Source organism: Pelobates fuscus, chromosome 4 (assembly GCF_036172605.1).
Source record: "Pelobates fuscus isolate aPelFus1 chromosome 4, aPelFus1.pri, whole genome shotgun sequence".
NCBI classification, from domain to species: domain Eukaryota; kingdom Metazoa; phylum Chordata; class Amphibia; order Anura; family Pelobatidae; genus Pelobates; species Pelobates fuscus.
In genome coordinates, this window is record NC_086320.1 from 32,086,029 (window position 1) to 32,111,683 (window position 25,655).

Consider the following 25,655-nt stretch of genomic DNA (forward strand, 5'->3'; position numbering starts at 1 on the left):
ATGGTTTCAATGTGTCTTTATGAAAAGTATTGTTGGTGAATCACAGCAACTACCCTGCATGCAGCATGTGTCCTAATGCTTTTCTATGAGCCACTACTAATTAGACACAGGTCATCAGTAATGATGACTTCACAGGAAGTGGATCGAAGCTGCAGAGAGGAGACTCCACCCAGAGCTGGAATACATGCATGACTGATTTTTAACCCTTTTAGTGTTGAAATGGAGGGTTCAGCAAGCTAAACACAAACATAACCCTCCAATTAAAAACATAGTCCTTTAAAAAGTATCTGATAGATTTGCCATTTTAATCTATTGGCATTCAGAAAAGTATCTTTCTTCATGCTTGGAAGCCGTCTCATACAATACATTATTTGATGACAAAAGTCAGTGGTTCCTCATGCTTTAGAAGGTCCAGCATCCAATAACCTAATTAACTTAAGGTTAATTTGAATAAAAAAACGCTCAAATGCTTAAAGAAACAACAGACATTGACATTTAAAAATAAAAGATGGAAATACCTTTAAAGTACATTTAGCATGTAAAGCACTGCCGAATACGTTGCCGCTATATACATGCCAAAAAGTATAAAAATAATAATAATAATAACATAACCTACGTAACCTTCACACCTGAACCTGTGGAGTTTTTAATTTTATCAAACACAAATGGTTTACTTTAAATTATTTATAGACAACAATACAGTAATGGACTGGCACCTTGAATCTGTGTTCTCCGTTATGCCATTAAATGCATTTCTCACACAGGACAAAGTAAGGTCATCTGTGTCCGGGCTATTCTCTAAAGTTCAATGTGAATTTCAAAAGTTGGGCTTAAATCTCCAAACTGGAAAAGGTCTCCAATAATGTGTTGTTGGTTTGGTTATTCTGGTCACAAATGTGTGACATTCACTTTGATTTCCCTACAATTCTCTACTGAATAACGTCTTAGATGTGTACCTATAAGGCCCATTAAGACTTTCACAAAAATGTAATAGAACTAGTGAACATAAAAAAAAACATAATAAAAGCTACAGATAGTTTTGTGCTCTGTTGATTAAAGGGGGGGAATTCTTTGCTTCAACAAGGGATGAAGGCAAGTCTTGGCTCTATTTTTTGAATCTACAAGTCAACTCTTTTGTAGTTGCTTCATCCACCTTTTCCATAGCAATCCCATATCCACCTGCTTTACATTTTGTCGATTTCCTGGTCAACATTCTGTTAATAAATACTTATTTTGCCTGCTCCCGTCCGGCCCATATATTGTAGCAGGAAATTTTCAGGCTAAGATATCTAGAACCTCTAATACCACCTATGTTTGACCTCTGATAGAGTGACCCAAACATTGCCAAACAGATATGAGCTGCTGTAATAATTCAACTGGTTATTGTACCAACTGTAGAAGGTCTTCAAAGCTCAGGGGTGCAGGTCCAATTCACAGCAATGTCAACACAAACTTTAATTGTTCCAAAGTTGATAACATTAATATTATTGAGTTGGGTAATGTATTGATATTTATCACCCACAGATTCTATTAAGACTGGGAGCATATATGCAGAAACCCTTTAGGAAAATATCTGATATAAACATGTTTAATCATTTTGATATGGGGAAATATTTTCTCATTAAACTACGACTTTATCTCAGCTGCACCATTTTCCAAATCATTCCTAGATAACTGGTGACATTGTGAATTTTCTGTTCATCTTGAAATAGGAACCTATTTAGCACAGCAAAAAGGAAATATAAAAATTGGGTCAAGGAGTAGGTGAAATAAGGCCGGGAAAGTACTGAATATCTTGTCTAAAGTGCAGACCTTTTTCAATAATGCACACTTTGGTGCATATTTACTACGTGAACTATCGCACTGGAAATTCACTTGATTTAATGCATTCGAGTCACGTAGCTGACGCAGGAATTTGAAGAAAAGCAATTTACAAAAACAGAAAATAGTCATATTGTGTATCAGTATCGAGGGTTATTTCAGTGGCTTTTTTGTGTGATTAGTGTAGATGCAGAATATTTTTCTTTGAATGTGTACAGCTCTTGGGCAATGTTTGGAAGACATCTCTGAGATACGCTATAATACTTTAATGCCGAAAACAATGAGGGGTTCATCACTACACATTGTACCAGTTTGCCACATGTTGTATTGTGTAAAGGATAACTCCACGTTGAAGTTTACATATTTTATTAATTAGATATGCATAAAAAACCATATGCAGAAAGAAATATGTTACAAATAAAGAAGACACAAGTCATTGAGATTATTCTATTTGTTGCAAATCTCCAGAATTTTTAGCTTCTGCAGTGAGGTCTTACCAAACCAGTACGTGGCTCGTCGACATCTCTTGCTCCCAAAGATTTCTATTTACAGTTGGCCTTATCCATGCATTAAAAACAAGAATGAAATGAAGCCATGGGCTTGTATAAATGTATAAAACTAACTTGAAGCTGTACAGCTTTCAGTTGAAATCTCATAGCTGAATTACAATTTACATAAACCGTCGCATTTCACTCTCAGCATAAATACATGTCACGTATGAACGATAATCCCACATCAATCAGCTGTTGATGGACATTAGCTCCTTGTGTGTGAATAATTAAAATGAGAATTTCACCAATGGCTTTTTCCTTAAGTAAAGGGAAAAAATAATTTTAAACCTATGAGAACCACGTCATTTATTAATGTATTCTATTTCAAATCTGAAATCACACAGCTGGCTTCTGTATGGGCTTTTATTCTCTTCCATTATTTGAAAATCCACAAAAGCTTATCCAACTATGAATCCATAATTCTAGTATTGTTATTTGTTATAGCGTGTACATGTCTCAGGCGCGGGAATGAGAGTTCTAGGTAATTATTCATGTGTGGGGTTTCAGCACTGGATAGTGAATTGATGTAGAAACTATTTTTGTAGAAAATTTAATTTGAAAATTTAGACTTAAAGGAACACTATAGTCACCTAAATTACTTTAGCTAAATAAAGCAGTTTTAGTGTATACATCATTCCCCTGCAATTTCACTGCTCAATTCACTGTCATTTAGGAGTTAAATCACTTTGTTTCGGTTTTTGCAGCCCTAGCCACACCTCCCCTGGCTATGATTGACAGAGCCTGCATGAAAAAAAAAATGGTTTCACTTTCAAACAGATGTAATTTACCTTAAATAATTGTATCTCAATCTCTAAATTGAACTTTAATCGCATACAGGAGGCTCTTGCAGGGTCTAGCAAGCTATTAACCTAGCAGGGGATAAGAAAATCTTAATTAAACAGAACTTGCAATAAAGAAAGCATAAATAGGGCTCTTTTTACAGGAAGTGTTTATGGAAGGCTGTGCAAATCACATGCAGGGAGGTGTGACTAGGGTTCATAAACAAAGGGATTTAACTCCTAAATGGTAGAGGATTGAGCAGTAAGGCTGCAGGGGCATGTTCTATACACCAAAACGGCTTAATTAAGCCAAAGTTGTTCAGGTGACTATAGTGTCCCTTTTAACTCGTCTAGCTTTGACAAGAGCTGATTTGTAGACTTTCGTTTTCCAGATTAGCAGTTTCCCCCCCATCAATTTCACAGGTCAGTTCTCAATTATTATTATATTTTATTAAAGAAGACAGAGAAAGATTGTTTTTAGTCTCATCTTGGTTTCATTTTGAAAAGGATGAACATGTTTAACAACTTTTTTGAAAACGTATTATCTATCTTATTTGTGTTATTTTTGTTTTTCAGTTTGTATGATATCGCTTGTAGATAAGAACAGCCATTGAATGGTGGTAATTTCCATTGATTTGAGTTGTATTGCATCTTTTATTGATCAGCTTAGTGTTTATACTACAAATTGAGTTTCTATTTGTTTTTGTTTTTTCTAATTATTCGACCTACTAGTTGTTTTCCTTATTGTTTTTGATTTGTATATGTTATTGATTACCTTATTATGTGTGCTCAATTTGTGTTCTAGTGTTTGTATTGTATTATTTTGGTCTAATAGCTGCACTGCTATCTTCAATTACTTTAGCAATTGTGTCCTGAATGCTGTAATCATTCATTTAAATTTGTACAAAATATATTTAATATAACTCTTTTCTAGCACTGCACTTATTGAGCTACAATCCATAATACAGTACATGGTAATCATTTTTGCAATTCATTATTAAGATGAACAAATTGTTAATATTTTATTTGCTGACTCAAAAATGTGTTCAAGTCATTGGGCAATTTGTTTTACAAGTGGAGTAATTTCTAAAGTGGACAAAAGTCAAATAAAATCGCAAAAACACCAAATTGTATTAGCAATATAATTACATTTTTCTTTGCCTTTGGCAGTGTATGTGTGCATGGGAGGCAAGATGTATGAGGGGTGCAGTGTGTGTGTATGAAAGGTAGTGTGTGTGAGTGGTGCAGTGTGTGTATGGAAGGTAGTGTGTGAGGGGTGCAGTATGTGTGTATGGGGCAGTGAGTGTGTTTGTGTGTGGGATGCAGTGAGTGTATGTGGGATTGTTTGTGTATGTGTAAAGGGTGCAGTGTTGTGTTTGGAGCAGTGTGTGTATGTGGCAGTGTGTGTGTGGGGCAGTGGTTGGGAGAGGCAGTGTGTGAATGGGAGAGGAGTGTGTGTGTGCCTGGACACTATTTTCTCGCAATTGCCCATTGCCCCCCCCCCACCCCCCCAGATCCACCACTGGCTGGCCATCAAAGAATCTCCCTGGCTGGACCCTGCAGCTAAACCAGAGAAGTGGCTCTATGAGTGAGGAGACCAAAGATCTCTCACACTGAACTGTCCACGCAAATGCAGAGGAAGAGGCAGAGATTGAACTGCTCTAGTTTCTATATCAGAGCATTGCCACAGGTTATTACAGGTGGCTGCTCTTCTTTGCTCCTCTCGCCCCACCACTTGCCAGCTCGATCCTGTCCCATCTCACCTTATCAGATCTCTCTCCACTTGTCTCGTGCCTTCTTTAACACACATCTTCAACTGCTCGCTCTCTTCTGGCATCGTCCCTGCTGACCTTAAACATGCCACTGTAGTAACTATACTAAAAAAAACATCCCTCGACCCATCCACCCCCTCTAACTACCGTCCAATATCCCTGCTCCCTTTTTCCTCAAAGCTTCTGGAAGACTTGTCTTTACCCGTCTGTCTCATTTCCTCAAATCCAACTCTCCCCTTGACCCCCTTCAATCTGGCTTCCGCCCTCTCCACTCTACAGAGACTGCCCTTATCAAAGTTACTAACAACCTAATCGCAGCTAGATCCAAAGGCCACTACTCCATACTAATTCTTCTTGACCTCTCAGCGGCCTTTGACACCGTTGATCATGCTCTCCTTCTTCAAACTCTTCAATCGCTTGGTCTCTGTGACTCTGTCCTCTCGTGGTTTTCCTCTTATCTCTCCCAACGCTCATTCAGTGTCTCTTTTTCTAATGATACCTCCTCCCCTCGTCCTGTCTCGGTTGGAGTCCCCCAAGGCTCCGTCCTTGGTCCCCTTCTATTTTCTCATTATACTGCCTCTCTTGGCAAACTTATTACCTCTTTTGGATTCCGCTACCACCTGTACGCTGATGACACCCAGCTATATCTCTCCTCCCCGGACCTCTCCCCTGCTGTCCTGCAACGTGTCACTGCTTGCCTTTCTTCCATCTCTGACTGGATGTCCTCCCGCTTTCTGAAACTCAATCTCTCAAAAACTGAGCTCCTTGTCTTTCCTCCTCCTAATACTGATCCTCCTCTTTTACTCTCCCTTCAAGTTTCTGGTACTAACATCAGTCAATCCTTGCAAGCACGCTGTCTTGGCGTCATACTTGACTCTGGTCTCACCTTTGAGCCTCACATCCAGCATGCTGCCAAATCCTGTAGATTCCATCTTAAAAACATAGCCCGCATCCGCCCCTTTCTTGCACCAGATACTACCAAGGAGCTTGTCCATGCTCTAGTAATTTCCCGCATGGATTATTGTAACCCTCTCCTGATTGGTCTTCAGCAACACAATGCTGAGCATGTCTACACTGCTTCCCACTGAGTCATATGGAGGAGCCATGCAAATAGCCAAGTGCCACATGTGTGCAGGTTCTCTCATTTGAATACAGGATCAGAGATTGACTGAATTATCTGACTCTCTTCCTGGTCTCAGTGCACATTAGGGATTTGTTATGGATTGTCTGGAAGAGAAAGGCACAAAGAGACATGTGTTCTTATTGTTATATTTATGTGTGACGACACCTTATCATATTTTATAAAAAGAGGTTCCAACTCACCTTCAGGTCTCCCTTTAATTATATATTTTCTTTTTAATCTGTGAGCACATTGTGCAAGTTATTTTACGTTGAAAATACATTTTATAATCTTATTGTATGGCCAAACAAAAAAAGCTAGAATGCGACAGAGCAATTTCAAATAAATCTGTGTTTACCCTTAGGAAATGCCGGAGCATCTTCGGAATATCCTGTACCTCTTTTATTTGATTAGTGATCGTACGCTAAAATATAGCTTCATCAATTGAGCTGTATGCTTTCATTTTATAAATATAACGGATTTTATATCTTCCCGAAACCACTTATAAAATTTACCGAGACCGTGTAAGGACTCAGTCTCCGCTCCATAGTTTAACATGGATTTTATCATCTGATAAATACAGGCATTGTACAATTCACATTAGAATGGATTCTAATAGTGTGGAGTACATTGTAAAATTGGATTCCAAGTCACTTAATTTGCCAGTCTGTCTGTTCACTGTGTAATGCAAAGAGCTAGATTGCTTGTGGGAGCATTTATTGAAATATGAAATAATAACTACTCTAAAACTATAGGGGAAAAAAGTCAGCAGGGAACCTTCAGCATTTCATCTCTTCTAATCGTCTTACAACCATAATGCTGGCAAAGCATCAGGGGATATGTAGTCCACAGCATATGGAGCTCCAAATCTTGTCTACCCCTGGTCTACATGATCCATAGCCAAAAGACTTGGCAGCCAAACTAAATCATTTTCTTCATTGTTGACCCCTTAAGGACACATGACGAAAATATTCCGTCATGGTTCTATTTTATTTCTGGAGTTGTTACCTTAAGGGGTTAAAGCATGATCACATTTTAGCGCCTGAGTTACATTTGTAAAATGGTTTCATTTTATAACATTGCAAGTGTATTGCTCTCAGGGTAATGAAGTATTTTGCTTTAATTGTCCCACTAAATATATCTTGTTTTCCCAGATAAACCCCTGTTAGATTTATATCAACTTGGCCCTGTTAGTGCCGTTCTTTATAGCCTCTCCTAGTCATACAGACCTTTATTAGGGAATAACTGTGTAACCGTTATTAGGAGCTGTTGACCCTGTTCTTTGGAGAGAAAGACCAGCAGTAGCCTTTTCACGAAACGCATAAACGTTCATGGATTGCTGATTGAAATTGCTCTGTCCTGCTGTGCTATGGCCATAGCATGATTCCTTTAAATTATTTTAAATGCCCTGTGGGGTGAATCAAGATACAAAGTCACTTTTAAATGGTTTGCTAAGACCAAAGTCATTTTATTTTCCGTGGACCAGCAATAGCACCTTGAGTCAGTCAGTTCCAGAGTAGTTTAGATTTTTAGATTAGAGCACGTTGCTGGGATACATAAGACATCTAGTAGTCTTGGAGTACAGGGTGTGACAGACAGCAAAACCCTACCCTTTTGATTGACAGGTAGAAATTGTCATCAGCAGTACAGTTCATCTTAGGTTCCATAATTTTTTATCAGATTCTATAGATATTTTTTTTAGAAATGTTTTACATACATGTTTTACTATGTAACTTTGTAAGAGTTGACCTTTCAGAGCAGTACATCCTTATGCTGTTATGTACTATTCCTCCTATGTTACCATATAAGATTGTTTTTTAATATTTAAATAGTAAATAGCTGCCCAAATTTAGAGTAAAAGCTAAAAGTAAACGGTTCTTTTTGTTCTTTTTCACCACTTCATTACACTAGTGGCTACCAATACAATCTTCAAGACACACCAATGGTTCAGGTTTTTCAGTAAACACAGGGGAAAGAACAGGGAAGTATATACATTTCGATTGTTCTTGCACCTTTAACCCTTTCCCCTCGACTGTACCACAGGGTGGGACATTTTAATTTTCTCATTCCAATCGTATGTCTCACCTGGAGGGACATATGAGTAGCATACAAGTTTGACGATCGTATGGCTCACCCAGAGGGACATACCGTTATCGGATAAAGGCGACTTGAGAAAAAAAACGCACCCACAAAGAGATTTCTATAAATAAATTTGGCAAATTTGGTGAACGACACTGAAATTTTATCCGAGTGGAAAGGGTTAAATTAAAACTGGGTTGGGGAACCACTTCTCTAAGGATTTCTTATTATAAAAACAAACTAAACATAGCATAATATGCAGAATTAAAATAGCTAGATTGGCTCAATGGTTTTGTTCATCGTTCAGATATCTTGGTCTACATTTTGGAAAAAAAATGTCCTTTTTACTGTTTAAGGATCAAACTCCTCTAGTGTAATACGGAATCATTTGCTTTGCAATTCATCTGGTAAATTCTAAAAATTTCGTATAGAAGGGTTAACACCAATTTTATGCATGATATCATGCATTAACTTTAGTTTGCTACTCCCTTAGCTGCAAAGATTTTACATCAAAACAAAACAAAAAGCATTTAGTCCCAGCAAACTCGCTAACAGTGGAATACTGGGAGGACCAATCATAATAGTCCATAGTCTATAAAAGGTCAGTTTACAGAACCATCTCCCTCATAGTTTGCTGATTCATCAGTTAACTTCTACTTATGGGCAGTTTTGTAAGATGTTAATATTTTTTGTTGAATATATTTCTATATTGATGTCACTATCTGATTAGGTTCACTAATCGCTTGAGTAACGTTATTTTCTTTAACCTTTAATTTATGGTTATCTGTTACTGAAATATGACTATCACACTGTTCGCTTAATTAGCTTTTTTTCTCATTGGCAACTTCTTTGCCCTCCGTTTCTTTTTGCTGTGGTCTTAGACTTTTTTCATTTTCATTTCTGAACCATATGGGGGCTTTCGGCCAAGGCTGCGTTTTTGTCCTTGATTTTTCCATTGGTCTTGAGCGCACAGATGTCTTATTTCTTTATTGTGCTTGCGGCTGGGTGCTATCTTGTGCAGGCACGTCAAGCCTTGCTTCGGAAGTCTTAATCACCATGTTTACATCGATCAGCTGAAAAGGCTAAAAACTGACACAACGCATGAGGAACGTTGTCAAGCATTAGCAGCAGTTTGGTTTGTCATTCATTAGTTTCATTTATACTTTTAATTAACCTTTTGTTTTTTCTTTGAAATCATTATTTATTCATATGCACCCCATATCTAGATTAAAAAAAAAAATTGAGGGATGAAACTGTTAATAAAACTATGACTTCAACTGAGCATTCTTGAACAAAATTGGTAACTCTCTCAGTGACTCAAGATAAAACTCAGATTTGCAAACTGAAAACATTTAGTTCAACAGATGAAATTTCCAATATTGTTAAGTCTTGGAAGGCCACAGAAAAGTATAAGTACTGTAGTTATGGTGCTACATTGACCTCAACAGAATTCCAGAAATTTATGAAAGGGAATGACCAAGTCCATAAAGACTCACTGTACAAGCTTCACATAATGAACTTTATTATGATCCATTGTAATCCATCATATTATGACCCCTAAACCACTAATTAGACCTATAGATGGAGTAACCTGGGTTCCGTTTGTATGTCTTCCAGCTAATGTTCTTTGGCAGAGAAAAATAAATTGGAAGAGGAGAATTTATCTTGTTTGTTTTTTTTGTTTTTTCATTCTTACTCTATGGATGAAGATCCAGAATATGAGATTTATTTTGAAAATTCAGAGTTCGCAATTTTGGAGAACAAGAAAATCCTTTATTTAACCCAGACCACATTAGACATCCCAGATCAAATCAATGGGGGTCTTTAAACCATGTATTAAAATGCTTCAAAAACAACTTACTAAACAGAGTGGCTAGAAGTAATCTGAAACCGTATGTCTCAAGCCAAATAAACTTATATACAAGGATGTTATGACCTAATTTAGTTATTTAGACCCTGAAATAATTCATTTTCTGAGACCATCAGATAAGGACCTCATAAGAGATTAGACAGGTGTCTTTAAGTTTATCAAGCTATTTCAGGTCTGTTAGCAAAAAGGACATAAAGAGGAAAGGACAACTTTCCTGGCCAAAACTTTCCGTTGAGACTGAACTTAAGGTATAAGCAAGCAGTTCAATTGAACTGATAAACCATCTGGACAACATCCTGATTATATCTCAATTCATCTTAATACAGAGCAGGTAGGCACTCTTGGCAAACAGCCATATCGAACAAATCAGTGCAGAATCATAAAATACAAAGATTAGCGTGCTCACTCTAAAGCCTCATTTCCCAAGGCCAAAAATATATAATCTGTAATAATGAAAGAGGGGCACAACCAACCAAATCAAAGGTATAACAAAAAAATATGCCAATTGATCTCAGCACAAATAAAATTATACATATACAACAAGTATAAGTAATGTATCCTGATCAAAAAATAAGTATAATCAATATTCAATACTAAGAACCAATAGTATCAATCCTGATATAGACGTAAATGGATACCTGTACATTAATATCTAACAATTAATACATAGCAGAACAAAAATATAATGTCAGAGAGAGTGAGAAGAGGGTGAAAAATCAATGAAGAGCCCCCAACGTTTCGGCGTGCGCGCCTTTAACAAGGGAGCATAATAAGAAAAGAAACAAACCCCTTTATATTCCAAAAAATAAATTAACAATGAAGTGCACCTGAGTGAAATGGGTGGCCACCCACAATAATTGGAGCCCTTACAACCATAATCACATGGCTATGGTTGTCAAGGAGACCAATACACGGAAAGTGTATATAAATGCACATAACATTTCAGATGATCATAGAAATAAACAATCAAAAGTAAAAAGAGAGGAATATAATATATACTATACAGAAGATAGGACTTATAATGATAGAGCACATAACTCCATACCTTTAAGTAGTTTTGGACCGAAATGATTATGAATCTAACTAGTGGAACGCACATGACACCGCCATCTCGTGGATATAAAAAAATTAAGCCGCAGCGAGAAGCGCGTGCGCCCACAATGTTGCAATGTTATGACGTAAGTGCGTGGACCGCAGGATGTGTTCCAGGCTCGGCCGCACACCGGACCCCCAATGGGTTCGCGCATGTGCGCAACTGTCCTACGGACGCCGGCACATCATCTATGGGTAAAACAAAAATGAAGTAGCGTGCGGGAAATAACCATGAATCCCACAAAATAACACTATAGAGAAGCCTCAAAATAAATATTCTATGTGTACAATTGGCAATTGGACTGCATCATGCGTTCCAACCATGGATCACACTAGAAGAAAGTAATAAAAAGCGCCCAATAGGGGTAGAGGGCTGAAAAGTCCTAAGCTGAAAAGAATACATGTTAGTACATGATACATGAATAAAGTCTAAATAAGAATAGGGAGTATGAAAAAAAGCATAATCCTTAGTCTCCATTCTTGAAAAATGGGAATATAAAAAATACAGAGAGACAAAAATAAGAGAGGGTAAGTATAGGAAGAAAAACAGGAGAGATAAATATCAGAAATAAAGTACATAGTAAAATATGACTGTAATAGAAATTCATCATGAAGAGTCTCTAGACATATCTCCAATAAATTAGGCCACTATTTATTGTCATATCCATGTTTCTTATAAATCATGGGAGCTTGTAAATTAAATCTATGGCCACCAAGTCAAGATACCATGACAGTCAGAGAACACATACCAAAATTGATAAATAATAAATATAAATGTAATAGATATTCATCCTGCAGAGTAATCTAAGAAAACATATATACAGTAAATCCAACCACTGCGACGTATCATGGCCATCATTTTTCTAAATCATGTGAGCATGCCAAATTAGGTCAATGGTCGCCATGATAATATACAGAAAAAGGTGTGCCAGGTATCAAGTGCCCACAAAGGCTGCCGTCCAATCTTGGAATATGTCTAGTACATAAATCAAACAACAACTTCATACAACATAAACAAAGGAAAATAGTCAAAATCCTATGGGTGTCTGGAACACGCCTCATATTGCCTAACTTCCAATAGTGGAATGTCCGAAGTGCATCCACATATGTCCATATCCATACTCTGGGAGGAGTCCAAGTAGCGATGGGCCACATCCATTGTGAAATCCGACAAAACTGTGAAGATAGAGATCAGAAATAATCTAAAGAGAAAATACAAAGTATAGTAGCCTAAACAACACTCAGTAACAGCAACAATACGAAAAGGTAATGTTAGTCATAAATTTACAGGAATTTATGACTAACATGGCGGTGTCATGTAGGGTCATGGGACTCTCTCCGGTTCATAGTGGAGTTATGTCCTCTATCATTATAAGTCTTATCTTCTGTATAGTATATATCATATTCTTCTGTCTTTACTTTTGTGCATTTATATACACTTCCCGTGTATTGGTCTCCTTGACAACCATAGCCATGTGATTATGGTTGTAAGGGCTCCAGTTATTGTGGGTGGCCACCCATTTCACTCGGGTGCACTTCATTGTTAATTTATTATTTGGAATATAAAGGGGTTTGTTTCTTTTCTTATTATGCTCCCTTGTTAAAGGCGCGCACGCCGAAACGCTGAGGGCTCTTTGATTCTTTGATTTTTCACCCTCTTCTCACTCTCTCTGACATTATGTTTTTGTTCTGCTATGTATTAATTGTTGGATATTAATGTACAGGTATCTATTTAAGTCTGTGTCAGTCTGTGTCAGGATTGATACTATTGGTTCTTAGTATTGAATATTGATTATGCATATTTTATGATCAGGATACATTACTTATACTTATTGTATCTGTATAATTCTATTTGTGCTGAGGTCTATTGGCATATTTTTTGTGATACCTTTGATTTTGTAGCAGTATAATAAAGTAAATTTTATTTAGTTGGTTGTGCCCCTCTTTCATTACTATAGATTATATCTCAATTCATTAACACATATTTTGGACTTCAAATTTTCTAAGAGAACCAGGTTACAATCAAAAGAAAAATAAGTTGGTTTTGAGAATAACTCGTGGGCTTTTCTGGTGAATATTAGCAGCACAGCTCTCAGTCGTCTGATCAAAATATCAACTGTGAAATAGCATCCATTCTGAACAAGGATTTAATTTAGTTGAGAATCCTAACACAAGCAGTAGGCATTTCATCAGCTTCCATTCAAACTATTTTTTTGATATAAAGCGTGGTACAGTTTAACTTGGAACTTGCATAATATGAGCCTCCTGTGTGACATAGAATTAATTCCTCTCTCTTTTGGTGAAGGAAAAAATGAATTTTTATTAAGGACAAGAGGTGAATATTTCCCATCATGACTAACATAATCTCCTGTGGAATCTGTTCTTTTATTGTTAATGATAAAAGAAGATGCAGTGGTATTTAACAGAAGAAAACCACATTTGGATGAATGATGTTATTTTTTTGTTATGGGTGATTTCTGGAGATCATCGGCAGAATGAGGGAGAAGGTTCTGTAAATTGACCATTTATAGGCTACGGACTAATACGATTGGTTATCTCGGTATTCTGTGGTTAATAAATATGTCAATATTTGATGATGTTTGCCTCTGGTCTTTATTATTTTCCTTCACCAAGAGGGCTAGGAAAATCAATTTTTTTGTAACTTACAATAGACATAACACTGACAGAATATTAGACAAAAAATAACTAAACTGTAAAAATAACCGAATCAGAAAAATTGTGCAGTTCAGCTTTTTAGCTGAAACATTTCATGATTGGCCTGATTTAGATCTCCATAGACAATATCAGGGGAACGTCTGTAAAATGGAAATGTCCAAGTCCACATATACAGTTCTGCAATTAAGGAAAGATAAGTGTGATGACTTTGATAACATGTGAATGAGTGCAGTTAGTGTTCATGCAAATGGTATGTGTAGATAATCTGTCTCACGGAAATAAATAATATTCAAAAAGTTTCATTGCATTGATTGTTTTGCCGAAGTCACAGTATTTTCTATTTGCTGGTGCCACTGCTCACACCACTGCAGGGAAAGAATGTGCAAGCAGAGGCATAACTAGAAACCACAGGTCCCCGTGCGAAAATTGCCCTGGGGCCCTCCTTATATCTACCTCCCACACCATATGTCTCCGTCCCCCACACGTCCCCGCCCACTCCACACATGCAGAAAAACAGATACACGTGCAGACACATTCATCTAGACACACACACACACACACACACAGAGACCCATACATACAGACACACATAGATACACACATAGATACACACACACACACACATACACACACACACACACACACACAGACATGTAGAGACGCACACACATACAGGCATACAGACACATACAGACAGACACACACATGCACTCACACTCAGACACACACACTCACAGACACACACATACACTCATACACACACTCAGACATATACACACATGCACTCACAGACACATACACACACATACACACTCACAGACACAAACTCAGACACAAACACTCACGGACACACACTTTCAGACACACACATACTCTCACACTCAGATACACACATACTCACAGACACACACACACACACACTCAGAGACACACACACACTCACAGACACTCAGACACAAACTCACTGACACACACACACACTCACAGATAAACACACATTCAGACACACACATACACTCAGACACACACACTTACAGACACACAAACATTCAGACACACAGTGAGGGGCCCAGTCGCAGCTGCGACCCCTGCGACTGTGGTAGGTACGCCACTGTGTGCAACTTTACCCACTACTGCCCAATAACACTTCACAAACTATATTACTCCACCAATTCTATATATATATATATATATATATATATATATATATATATATATATATATGTATCGCCCTACTTGTTCCGTCAGTTCTACATGGTTTGGTTGTTTTCCAGACTTATTTGTATTCAGGATGTGTTGAAGAATCCTAAAATAGGTACACTCCAAGCTTCAAAACAACTCTAGCTTAATGCAGTGGTTTTGGTGTATAGATCATGCCCACACAGTATCACTGCTCAATCATCTGCCATTTAGGATGCTTTTTTATGTAGCCCTTGCTTCACCTGTAAAGTGAGATCTAATGTTTAAACTTCTTCTATTGTACAGTCTGTTTACTTTAGAATTCCTCGTGTCCTGCTCTGTTAATAGCCTGCTAGAGCCTACAGGAGCCTCCTGTGTGTGATTAAAGTTCTATTTACAGAGTAGGAGATACAAACTTCTAAAGGAAACACTGTGCTGTAAGAACAGAGTGCAAATTAAGCCTTTTTTTCATGCAGACTGTGAGTCACAGCCAGGGGAGGTATGGCTAGGGTTGCATAAAAGGAAACACGTGATTTAATTCACAAATAGTAAAGAATTGAGCAGTGAGACTGTCAAGTCATGATCTGTACACCAAAACTGCTTTGTTGTTTTCGCCCTTGAGTGTCAATTTGAAATAAAGTCTAGTGGCTCTTTAGGAATAACTTTATTTTTAAGAAATATTTTATCAGCAAAATTGTGAGTATTTTATGTAGAAAAAAACCCTAATACATATAAATGAGGTTTTATGTGACTTTTCTACTTAATTATTTTCTGTCTGTTGTGTTTTTAAAATGTCTTATCTCACCCTTACACAATCAGAATTACTTTACTCTGTTGCAGACACAAAAGGCAGGTTGGATCAAAGCTAATTAACTGATAGCATGTTGCAAGAAACATGTTTTTCTAGTAATCTTGATATCGCTTTTATTCTGCATGGAAATCCTACTGAGATTATATCAGAAACCCCTTGGTGGAAGATTTGCCTTTCAACGTACAAAATATTACAAAATCTCTCGACCCCAAATCAATTACGTAATCAGAACAACCCACACCTAGGTTTTAATAGCAACACGACAAAACACGACAATGTAAAATGAATTTCATTCATTCAACTTTATAAGGCTTTATGAACACGATGTAAAAAGAGTCACGTCTTTAAATGTAACATATCTATCTTAGAGAATAGAAGGGGAAAAGTGATGGCCAAAAGCTAAATCCTTAAAGGTTGACTCTCCATCGTGGTAGTTATAGGTCATCGATGGCTGTGAATCTACCTTTTGGCCATCTATGGCTAGACCAACATTATCTCCATTTCTACTCTTGTAGACATTTGATATCAAAATAGTAGGTTTGAGATCTTTTTTTGGACACCATTTAGTAAGGTTATTTTCTCACGAGTGTTTTGGTTTCTATCACTGACTTCTACCCTTTCTATTGTTTTATTTCAGATCATTGCCCAAGCTGTTCTCTTTATATGTATGAACACTGCTGGGATCTTCATCAGCTATCTATCAGATAGAGCACAGCGTCAAGCTTTCCTGGAGACCAGAAGATGTGTTGAAGCCAGGCTAAGACTGGAGACCGAGAACCAGAGGCAGGTAATGCTAAATAAAACTCTAATCCATCAAAACACGCGCATCAATCATTACCGTTACCATTTGAAATGTTTACTTTCAGACAGAAGCATATGTCATTAGGATAGAGAAAAGAAAAAAAACATTTCTGATATATTTTTCTTGATAATAGCAAAGTATGATAACCAACATAACAAATTGAAGAAGAATCTAACAGGAAAGGTGCTTGTCATCGGTAAAATACCCGAGACAATAAGATAAGATAGATGCGATAAGACAAAATGAAGAGCTCTTGGTTCTTTGATGTAAAATCTAGAAGCCTCAAATGCTGATGGATTGTTCTTGAAATCATGTTGTTCGGGGAGACTTTCCATTGTAAAGATATACCTTATTTTCCTGTCAATTGGAAGAATGGTCAGAATTTCCCCTTCCTAAGTGGTAAGATTTTAATGTATAACAGACATGGAATCTCATGGAAAAACAGAAAACAAAATAAAGCAAGCGAACCCTAAATAAATTGGTGAAAACTAGTGGAGCAAAGGTACTATAGAAAAAGTGTAAACTACCCCCTCAATACAAATACACAGAACAAACGAGTAAACTCTGTGCAAAGGACCAACCCACACTCAGATTGTGACACTTACTTGAAATTAAAATATGTAATTTATTTTCACAAGTGTGGCCAATATCGTCTATACGAATACAATGAAACAGTTTAGTGTGTAACCTGGAGGTCTTTGGGGGTACAACTGCATGAAAACAACTTTACAGTCAGGTTCTGCAGAAATGTTTAGAGTAGACACATGCAGACAACATGAAATAGTTCTGAGCACAAATTAGCCATGTGGGACCTAGGCCACCACATGTCGAAATTGACAAGCCCCATCACCATTTCCCTTAAACATTTTCTTTAATTAGCAATGTTAACATATACATGCTACAGATTATCTGACTACACCAGCTACAGACAATGCAGTTATTACAATAAGATAATTGTGAAACATAGAATGTGACAGCAGATAAGAACCATTCGGCCCATCTAGTCTGCCCAATTTTCTAAATACTTTTATTAGTCTCTGGCCTTATCTTATAGTTAGGATAGCCTTATGCCTATCCTACGCATGTTTAAACTCCTTTACTGTGTTAACCTCTACCACTTCAGCTGCAAGGCTATTCCATGCATCCACTACCCTACTCAGTAACGTAATACTTCCTGATATTATTTTTAAACCTTTTCCCCTCTAATTTAAGACTATGTCCTCTTGTTGTGGTAGTTTTTCTTCTTTTAAATATAGTCTCCTCCTTTACTGTGTTGATTCCCTTTATGTATTTAAATATTTCTATCATAACCCCCCTGTCTCGTCTTTCCTCCAAGCTATACATGTTAAGATCCTTTAACCTTTCCTGGTAAGTTCTATCCTGCAATCCATGAACCAGTTTAGTAGTTCTTCTCTAAACTCTCTCTAAAGTATCAATATCCTTCTGGAGATACGGTCTCCAGTACTGTGTACAGTACTCCAAGTGAGGTCTCACCAGTGTTCTGTACAATGGCATGAGCACTTCCCTCTTTCTACTGCTAATACCTCCCCCTATACAATCAAGCATTCTGCTAGCATTTCCTGCTGCTCTATTACATTGTCTGCCTACCTTTAAGTCACCAGGCAAAATTAGCCAAATCAAGGCCAGATTTGTCCCAAAGTGCACGATTGCTTTTTTTAAATCACCTTAATTTCCAATTTAATGACTATACTTCTCTTCTATTATTTCTCTCATATGTCACAGTTTACCATGCCACAGATTTATGACTATAGTTTAAAAATAAGGAATAGTTTGCATCCTTCAGGAGACTACAGTTAAATAAGTTTTACTTTACCTTACCATATCTACTTTAATATCTCTCTAACATTTCTGTCTTGCACAATTGGCCCTTTAACCCCTTAAGGACCAAACTTCTGGAATAAAAGGGAATCATGACATGTCACACATGTCATGTGTCCTTAAGGGGTTAAGGGTTACTTAAGGTTCCATGACCATTTCAGTCATTTGAAGTGGTTATGGTGCCTGGAGTCTATATGTCCAGTGTATCACTATGAAACGCTGCACATATGGAGTTTAACCCCTCTGCTGCTGGAGGTGAAACTCAACCCTATGCAGTGTCACTGGGGGCTCATCAGCCTGCATGGAACTAGAGTCATCAGCAGCTTGGAACTAGAGTCATCAGCCTGCCTGGAACTAGAGTTCCATGTCAATCAACCTGCCTGGAACTAGAGTTCCATGCCAATCAGCCTGCCTGGAAAGTTCCATGTCAAGCAGCCTGCCTGGAACTAGAGTTCCATGTCAATCAGCCAGCCTGGAACTAGAGCTCCATGTCAATCAGCCTGCCTGGAACTAGAGTCATCAGCCTGCCTGCAACTAGAGTTCCATGTCAATCAGCCTGCCTGGAACTAGAGTTCCATGTCAATCAGCCAGCCTGAAACTAGAGTTCCATGTCAATCAGCCAGCCTGAAACTAGAGTTCCATGTCAATCAGCCTGCCTGGAACTAGAGTCATCAGCCTGCCTGCAACTAGAGTTCCATGTCAATCAGCCTGCCTGGAACTAGAGTTCCATGTCAATCAGCCTACCTGGAGCTAGAGTTCCATGTCAATCATGGAATTTTACCTGGCATTTTATTCTACTGGACTCCAAGAAATCCTTGGTGGGGATTATTCCACCTACGCTGTCACCAAGGAGCAGTCATTTTATTTATTTTATTTATTTTATTCTCCAATAGTTTTTATATAGAGAACACTATTGGTTTCTTTTATATTCTCTTTGAGGGACACTTACCCCTGAAGAAAAAGAAAACTGCATTGTATCCAACAAGCGGGGATTTGTACCGCTGTACGCTTTATACGCTAGAGCTGGTCATAGCTCTATTAAATGTGAGTGCTATATCATTCTCCTTTTTTATATTTTATCCCTTTGAGAACTTATTACACTTTTTTGGATATCTGTTTTATCTTCACATATTATTGGACTACCTGAGGAAGGGCTACAAGGATTATACCACTGTTCGAATTTATCTTAAAGAAGATACATCAAGTTAAGATTGACTTTTACTTTTATTTTATTTTATTTTATTCACATTTGGATTTTTTCTCACTTGGACTATTTATTTTATTTTATTTATTTATTTGTTTGGCGCAGCTTTTTGTTTTATTTTATCTTCCACATCAATCAGCCTTCCTGGAACTAGAGTTCCATGTCAATCAGCCTTCCTGGAGCCAGAGTTCCATGTCAATCAGCCTGCCTGGAACTAGAGTTCCATGTCAATCAGCCTACCTGGAACTAGAGTTCCATGTCAATCAGCTTACCTGGAACTAGAGTTCCATGTCAATCAGCCTGCCTGGAACTAGAGTTCCATTTGTCAAGGTTGAGTTCCCCAACACGCAAACTAAAGGACAAGAGAGGCAACCCCAGATAAACGTATTACCGGACCTTAAAATGGCCGGACTTAACATGAAGAAGAAATACAATATAGGAACGTCAGACGAGCCAAAGTCAGGGTTAGAGCAGAAAGCGTAATCGGAAAACAAAGCCAAAGGTCAAGGAAGCCAGAGATAAGAATAACCAGAAGACAAGCTGAAGTCAGATACCAAAGAAACACAAGTTAACAGAACGCACTCTCGGGCTACAAGAAACCACGACAGGGCAAGGACGTGATGTAAGAAGGAGGTATAAATAGGGCTAGGTGAGATCTTATAGGTTAGGGATAGTGATGTCGCGAACACAAAATTTTCGGTTTGCGAACGGCGTACGCGAACTTCCGCAATTGTTCGCGAACCGGCGAACCGGGCGAACCTCCATTGACTTTAATGGGCAGGCGAATTTTAAAACCCACAGGGACTCTTTCTGGCCACAAAAGTGATGGAAAAGTTGTTTCAAGGGGACTAGCACCTGGACTGTGGCATGCCGGAGGGGGATCCATGGCAAAACTCCCATGGAAAATTACACAGTTGATGCAGAGTCTGGTTTTAATCCATAAAGGGCATAAATCACCTAACATTCCTAAATCACAATGGATATGGATTCACACCTGACATATTGACACCTCAACATATGGATTGACACCTGTCCTCAGAGACCCTGATACACACTGACACAGAGCAGAATAGGATCTGTTCCCCCTACATAGGGTCACTTGGCAGATATGGATTGACACCTGTCCTCAGGGATCCTAATACACACTAACACAGAGCAGAATAGGGACTGTTCCTCCTACATAGGGTCACTTGGCAGATATGGATTGACACCTATCCTCAGGGACCCTGATACACACTGACACAGAGCAGAATAGGGACTGTTCCCCTACATAGGGTCACTTGGCAGATATGGATTCACACCTATCCTAGGGATCCCTGATACACACTGACACAGAGCAGAATAGGGACTGTTCCCCCTACATAGGGTCACTTGGCAGATATGGATTGGCACCTGTCCTCAGGGACCCTGATACACACTGACAAAGAGCAGAATAGGGACTGTTCCCCCTACATAGGGTCACTTGGCAGATTTGGATTGACATCTGTCCTCAGGGACCCAGATACACACTGACACAGAGCAGAATATGGACTGTTTCCCCTACATAGGGTCACTTGGCAGATATGGATTGACACCTGTCCTCAGGGACCCTGATACACACTGACACAGAGCAGAATAGGGACTGTTCCCCCTACATAGGGTCACTTGACAGATTTGGATTGACACCTGTCCTCAGGGACGCTGATACACACTGACACAGAGCAGAATAGGGACTGTTCCCCCTACATAGGGTCACTTGGCAGATATGGATTGACACCTATCCTAAGGATCCCTGATACACACTGACACAGAGCAGAATAGGGACTGTTCCCCATACATAGGGTCACTTGGCAGATATGGATTGACACCTGTCCTCAGGGACCCTGATACACACTAACACAGAGCAGAATAGGGACTGTTCCCCCTACATAGGGTCACTTGGCAGATATGGATTGACACTGTCCACAAGGACAAGCTGCAGGCTTTCTGGCAGGGCCCATACAAGGTGGTAGAGCAGGTTTGTGATACCACCTTTGTGATCGGTGCGGTCACAGGCACGGGAGGCAAGCGCATGCTCTATGTGAACATGCTCAAGCCATACCACGAGCGCACGGAAGAGGTAACTGCGATATGTGAACCTGCCACTGAAGATTATGATAATTTGCCACTCCCAAATCTCCTAGACCAAGAGGGCCAGAGCGGAGACCTGGGAGAAGTACAGTTAGGAGAACGGTTAGACCCCCAGGAGCGAACCCAGGTCCAAAGACTAATACAGGACAAGGGGGCCACGTTTTCCAACCTACCTGGGTACACTCCGTTAACCACTCACAAAGTTGAAACCCTAGACCAGCCCCCCCTTCGCCAAACCGCCTATCGCATACCCGAAGCAGTTAAAGAAAATATGCGGAAATAAATTGAGGAAATGATGCAGTTAGGGGTGATAGAACACTCTGACAGCCCCTGTGCCTCCCCGGTAGTACTAGTACCGAAACGGGATGGCATGACCCGTTTCTGTGTAGATGACCGGATGCTAAACGATAAAACAACCTCAGACGCCTACCCTATGCCCCGGATAGACGAGCTCCTAGATAAAATGGCCAGAGGCCAGTACCTCACCACAATAGATCTGTGCAAGGGGTACTGGCAAATTCCATTAGCTGAGGACGCCATCCACAAGTCGGCATTTGTCACCCCGTTTGGCCTGTATCAGTTTAAGGTCATGCAATTCGGGATGAAGAATGCCCCGGCTAACTTTCAGAGGATGGTAGATCGGCTACTGGAGGGGTTTCAGGAGTATGCCTGTGCCTACTTGGATGATATAGCCATTTTTAGCTGCTCCTGGCCCGAACACCTGACCCACATAGGAGCCGTACTAGACTGGATTAGGGAGGCCGGACTGACCCTAAAGCCCAGTAAGTGTCATATAGGAATGGCAGAAGTTCAATACTTAGGGCACAGAGTCGGGAGCCTGCTACAGAAACCAGAACCCGCTAAAATAGAGGCAGTCACCAAGTGGCCAACCCCCCGCACTAAAACCCAGGTCCTCGCATTCCTGGGTACGGCAGGGTACTAAAGGAAATTCGTAGCTAATTACAGCACCCTAGCTAAACCTCTCACAGATCTAACACGTAAAAACCTCCCCAAGATAGTAGCATGGGCCCCAGAGTGTGAACAGGCCTTCCAACAGCTCAAGACGGCGCTCATTAAAAAAACTGTACTTTCTGCTCCTGATCCAACTGTGTAGGTGATATACCTGCCCTGACAATGCTTTGCAGACCAGGTATCAGTGGTCAGATGGACCCTTGCCCCAACAATGTGTGCCAGACATGCCATTACTTCCTTTTGCACAATCGAGTACAGGTTGGGGATTGCCTTTTGTGCAAAGAAATTTTGTCCAGGTACCTTCCACTGCGGTGTCCCAATAGCTATTTTTTGAACACCTCAGACTCCACCAGCTTGTATGGTAAAAGCTGGCGGGCTAATAGTTCAGACAAGCCAGCTGTCAGACGCTGGGCAAGGGGGTGACTTTCTGACATTGGCTTCTTATGCTCAAACATGTCCTTGACAGACACCTGACTGTGGGCAGATGAGCGGGAACTGCTCAAGGCGAGAGACGGAGTGGCGGATGGTTGAGAGGGGGCAAGGAGGACAGCAGTGGTTGACGTGGCTGAAGATGCTGGACCAGGAGGAGGATGGCGGCTTTGAGTTTGTGTGCTGCTTGTACTCATGTGTTGATCCCATAGGCGTTTGTGATGTGCGATCATGTGCCTATGCAAAGCAGTTGTACCTAGGTGGGTGTTGGACTTCCCACGACTCAGTTTCTTTTGGCACAGGTTGCAAATGGCATCGCTGTTGTCAGAGGCAGACACACAAAAAAAATGCCACACTGCTGAGCTCTGCAATGACGGCATTCTGGTGGTGGACACAGCATGTGTTGATTGGCGTGCTGTCGGGCTGACCCCAGGTGCCAATGCATGCTCTCTGACTGTGCCACTAGCTCCTTGCGACGACCTCCCCATGCTTCCAACTCGTCTCCTCCTCCTCCTCTCTGTCTCCCCATCTGAACTTTCACCCCGTTCTTCTTCTTGCCGAGCGGGCACTCACGTGACATCCATGGACGCATCGTCATCATCAACCGCTTCACTTGTATCTGACAACTCAGCAAAGGAAGCAGCAGTACAACATCATCATCATCATCACACCGTACGTCCATGTCTGTAATGCTGCCTGCCTGAGATATATCCCTGTTATCTACATCCTCTGGCAATAATGGTTGCGCATCACTCATTTCTTCAAACGGATGTGTAAATAACTCCTCTGACATACCAAGTGAAACAGCTGTGGTGCTAGTGTTGGTGGTGGCGGCAGGCGGGTGAGTGGTATCTTGAGAGGTGCCCGAAGCTAAGCTGGAGGAGGATGGTGCGTCAAGGTTCCGAGCGGAAGCTGTAGAAGATTGGGTGTCCTGTGTTAGCCAGTCAACTATGTCCTCAGAACTTTTCAAGTTCAGGGTACGTGGCCTCTGAAAACTGGGCATTATTCTAGGGCAAAAGGGAATCACAGCACCACGACCACGATGGCCCCTGCGGGGTGGCCTGCCTCTGCCTGTCATTTTTTGGGGGATTAGTGGTACTATGCGTGCAAGCTACTGTGCGACCAGATATGAGTGGCACTGTGCAGTGGCAGAGGTTGGCAGAGTACACGCCCCTGGACATGCACACCCGCGGATGCGCATGCGACGCTGACCGGAGGTCCGCACAGCCCGGTGGAGCAGGAAGGACAGCGGGACCGGATCAGCGCGGGCCGCAAGGAGGTATGACACCATGTCAGTCAGTCTGCCTGGAACTAGAGTTCCATGTCAATCAGCCAGCCTGGAACTAGAGTTCCATGTCAATCAGCCAGCCTGAAACTAAAGTTCCATGTCAATCAGCCTGCCTGGAACTAGAGTCATCAGCCTGCCTGCAACTAGAGTTCCATGTCAATCAGCCTGCCTGGAACTAGAGTTCCATGTCAATCAGCCAGCCTGAAACTAGAGTTCCATGCCAATCAGCCTGCCTGGAACTAGAGTCATCAGCCTGCCTGCAACTAGAGTTCCATGTCAATCAGCCTGCCTGGAACTAGAGTTCCATGTTAATCAGCCTGCCTGGAACTAGAGTTCCACGTCAATCAGCCTGAATCTGAGATCTTTCCCTAGTATAATACTCTACCATCAATTACTAACTATTAAGGCCTACTATATACGATGCTGCGAGTCTTACCTGGTCCAGATACTCCATGAACTTATTATGAACCACTTTCACAAGGTGTGATGGAATCTACTGTTTCACCTGCGTATTCACTCTGTTTATCACAGTTTGCTGCATGGTTTAGAGCAAATCAAACCTCAATAACCCCATCTCTAATAAATAGGTGGAGTTATATCCCCTCTCTACCCATGAATAGCATTCTGTTTATGCTGTCCGGGATCTCAATGAATGTGTAGCTGGAAACAAGTAGGTATACAATACCACTACGCTACTTAAAAGAGGTATGCTGCAAAGTTCTGTTCCCAAGCACCCGCACTTTGCCGAGCTCTATACTAGTGATGATTTTTCTATTTTCTACTAGTGTTATCAGTACATAACCCAATCCCAGTGATTTACTGCAGCACAACTTGTCTTGAGTGCTATTCTGTGATACCGAAAGTCTGATGGCGGCACAGCAACTGTCAGACACGGAAACACACTTGGAGCTAGTAAATCAGTCGATCATCTCTGTTAGGATAAAGTGACGAGAGCTCCTTGGTAGACTGAAAACACCCCAGTTGGGTTTCATGACATTCTCTTCCTAATTACACTGCGGGTGTGTATTCAGAGGACTGGAATACCTGCTGCTGACAGTGTGCCTCTCACACTGATAGCTCTCCTGTAGACTCAGCAAAAATAACAGTTTTTATGTAGCAAACAGTTAACATAAAGTACATTACCAGTTAATGGCTCTGAAAATGTCACTACATGCTGTTCCACATATCTTTTGTTCAGTTCTATTACTTATTTTCAAGTTCTATGAGTGCACTCCGAGTTGGAGAAATAATTAGGAAGTTTT

At 40.1% G+C, this 25,655-nt stretch overlaps 1 protein-coding gene across 1 annotated transcript in view; it reads left to right on the top strand.

Moving 5' to 3' along the window:
• ADCY8 (adenylate cyclase 8) overlaps nt 1–25,655 on the top strand; it is a 278,636-nt gene that overhangs the window by 83,251 nt on the left and 169,730 nt on the right. The window contains exon 2 of the mRNA XM_063451052.1: nt 16,388–16,537. Coding sequence (XP_063307122.1) covers nt 16,388–16,537 — 150 coding nt within the window. The remainder of the gene's footprint in view (nt 1–16,387; nt 16,538–25,655) is intronic.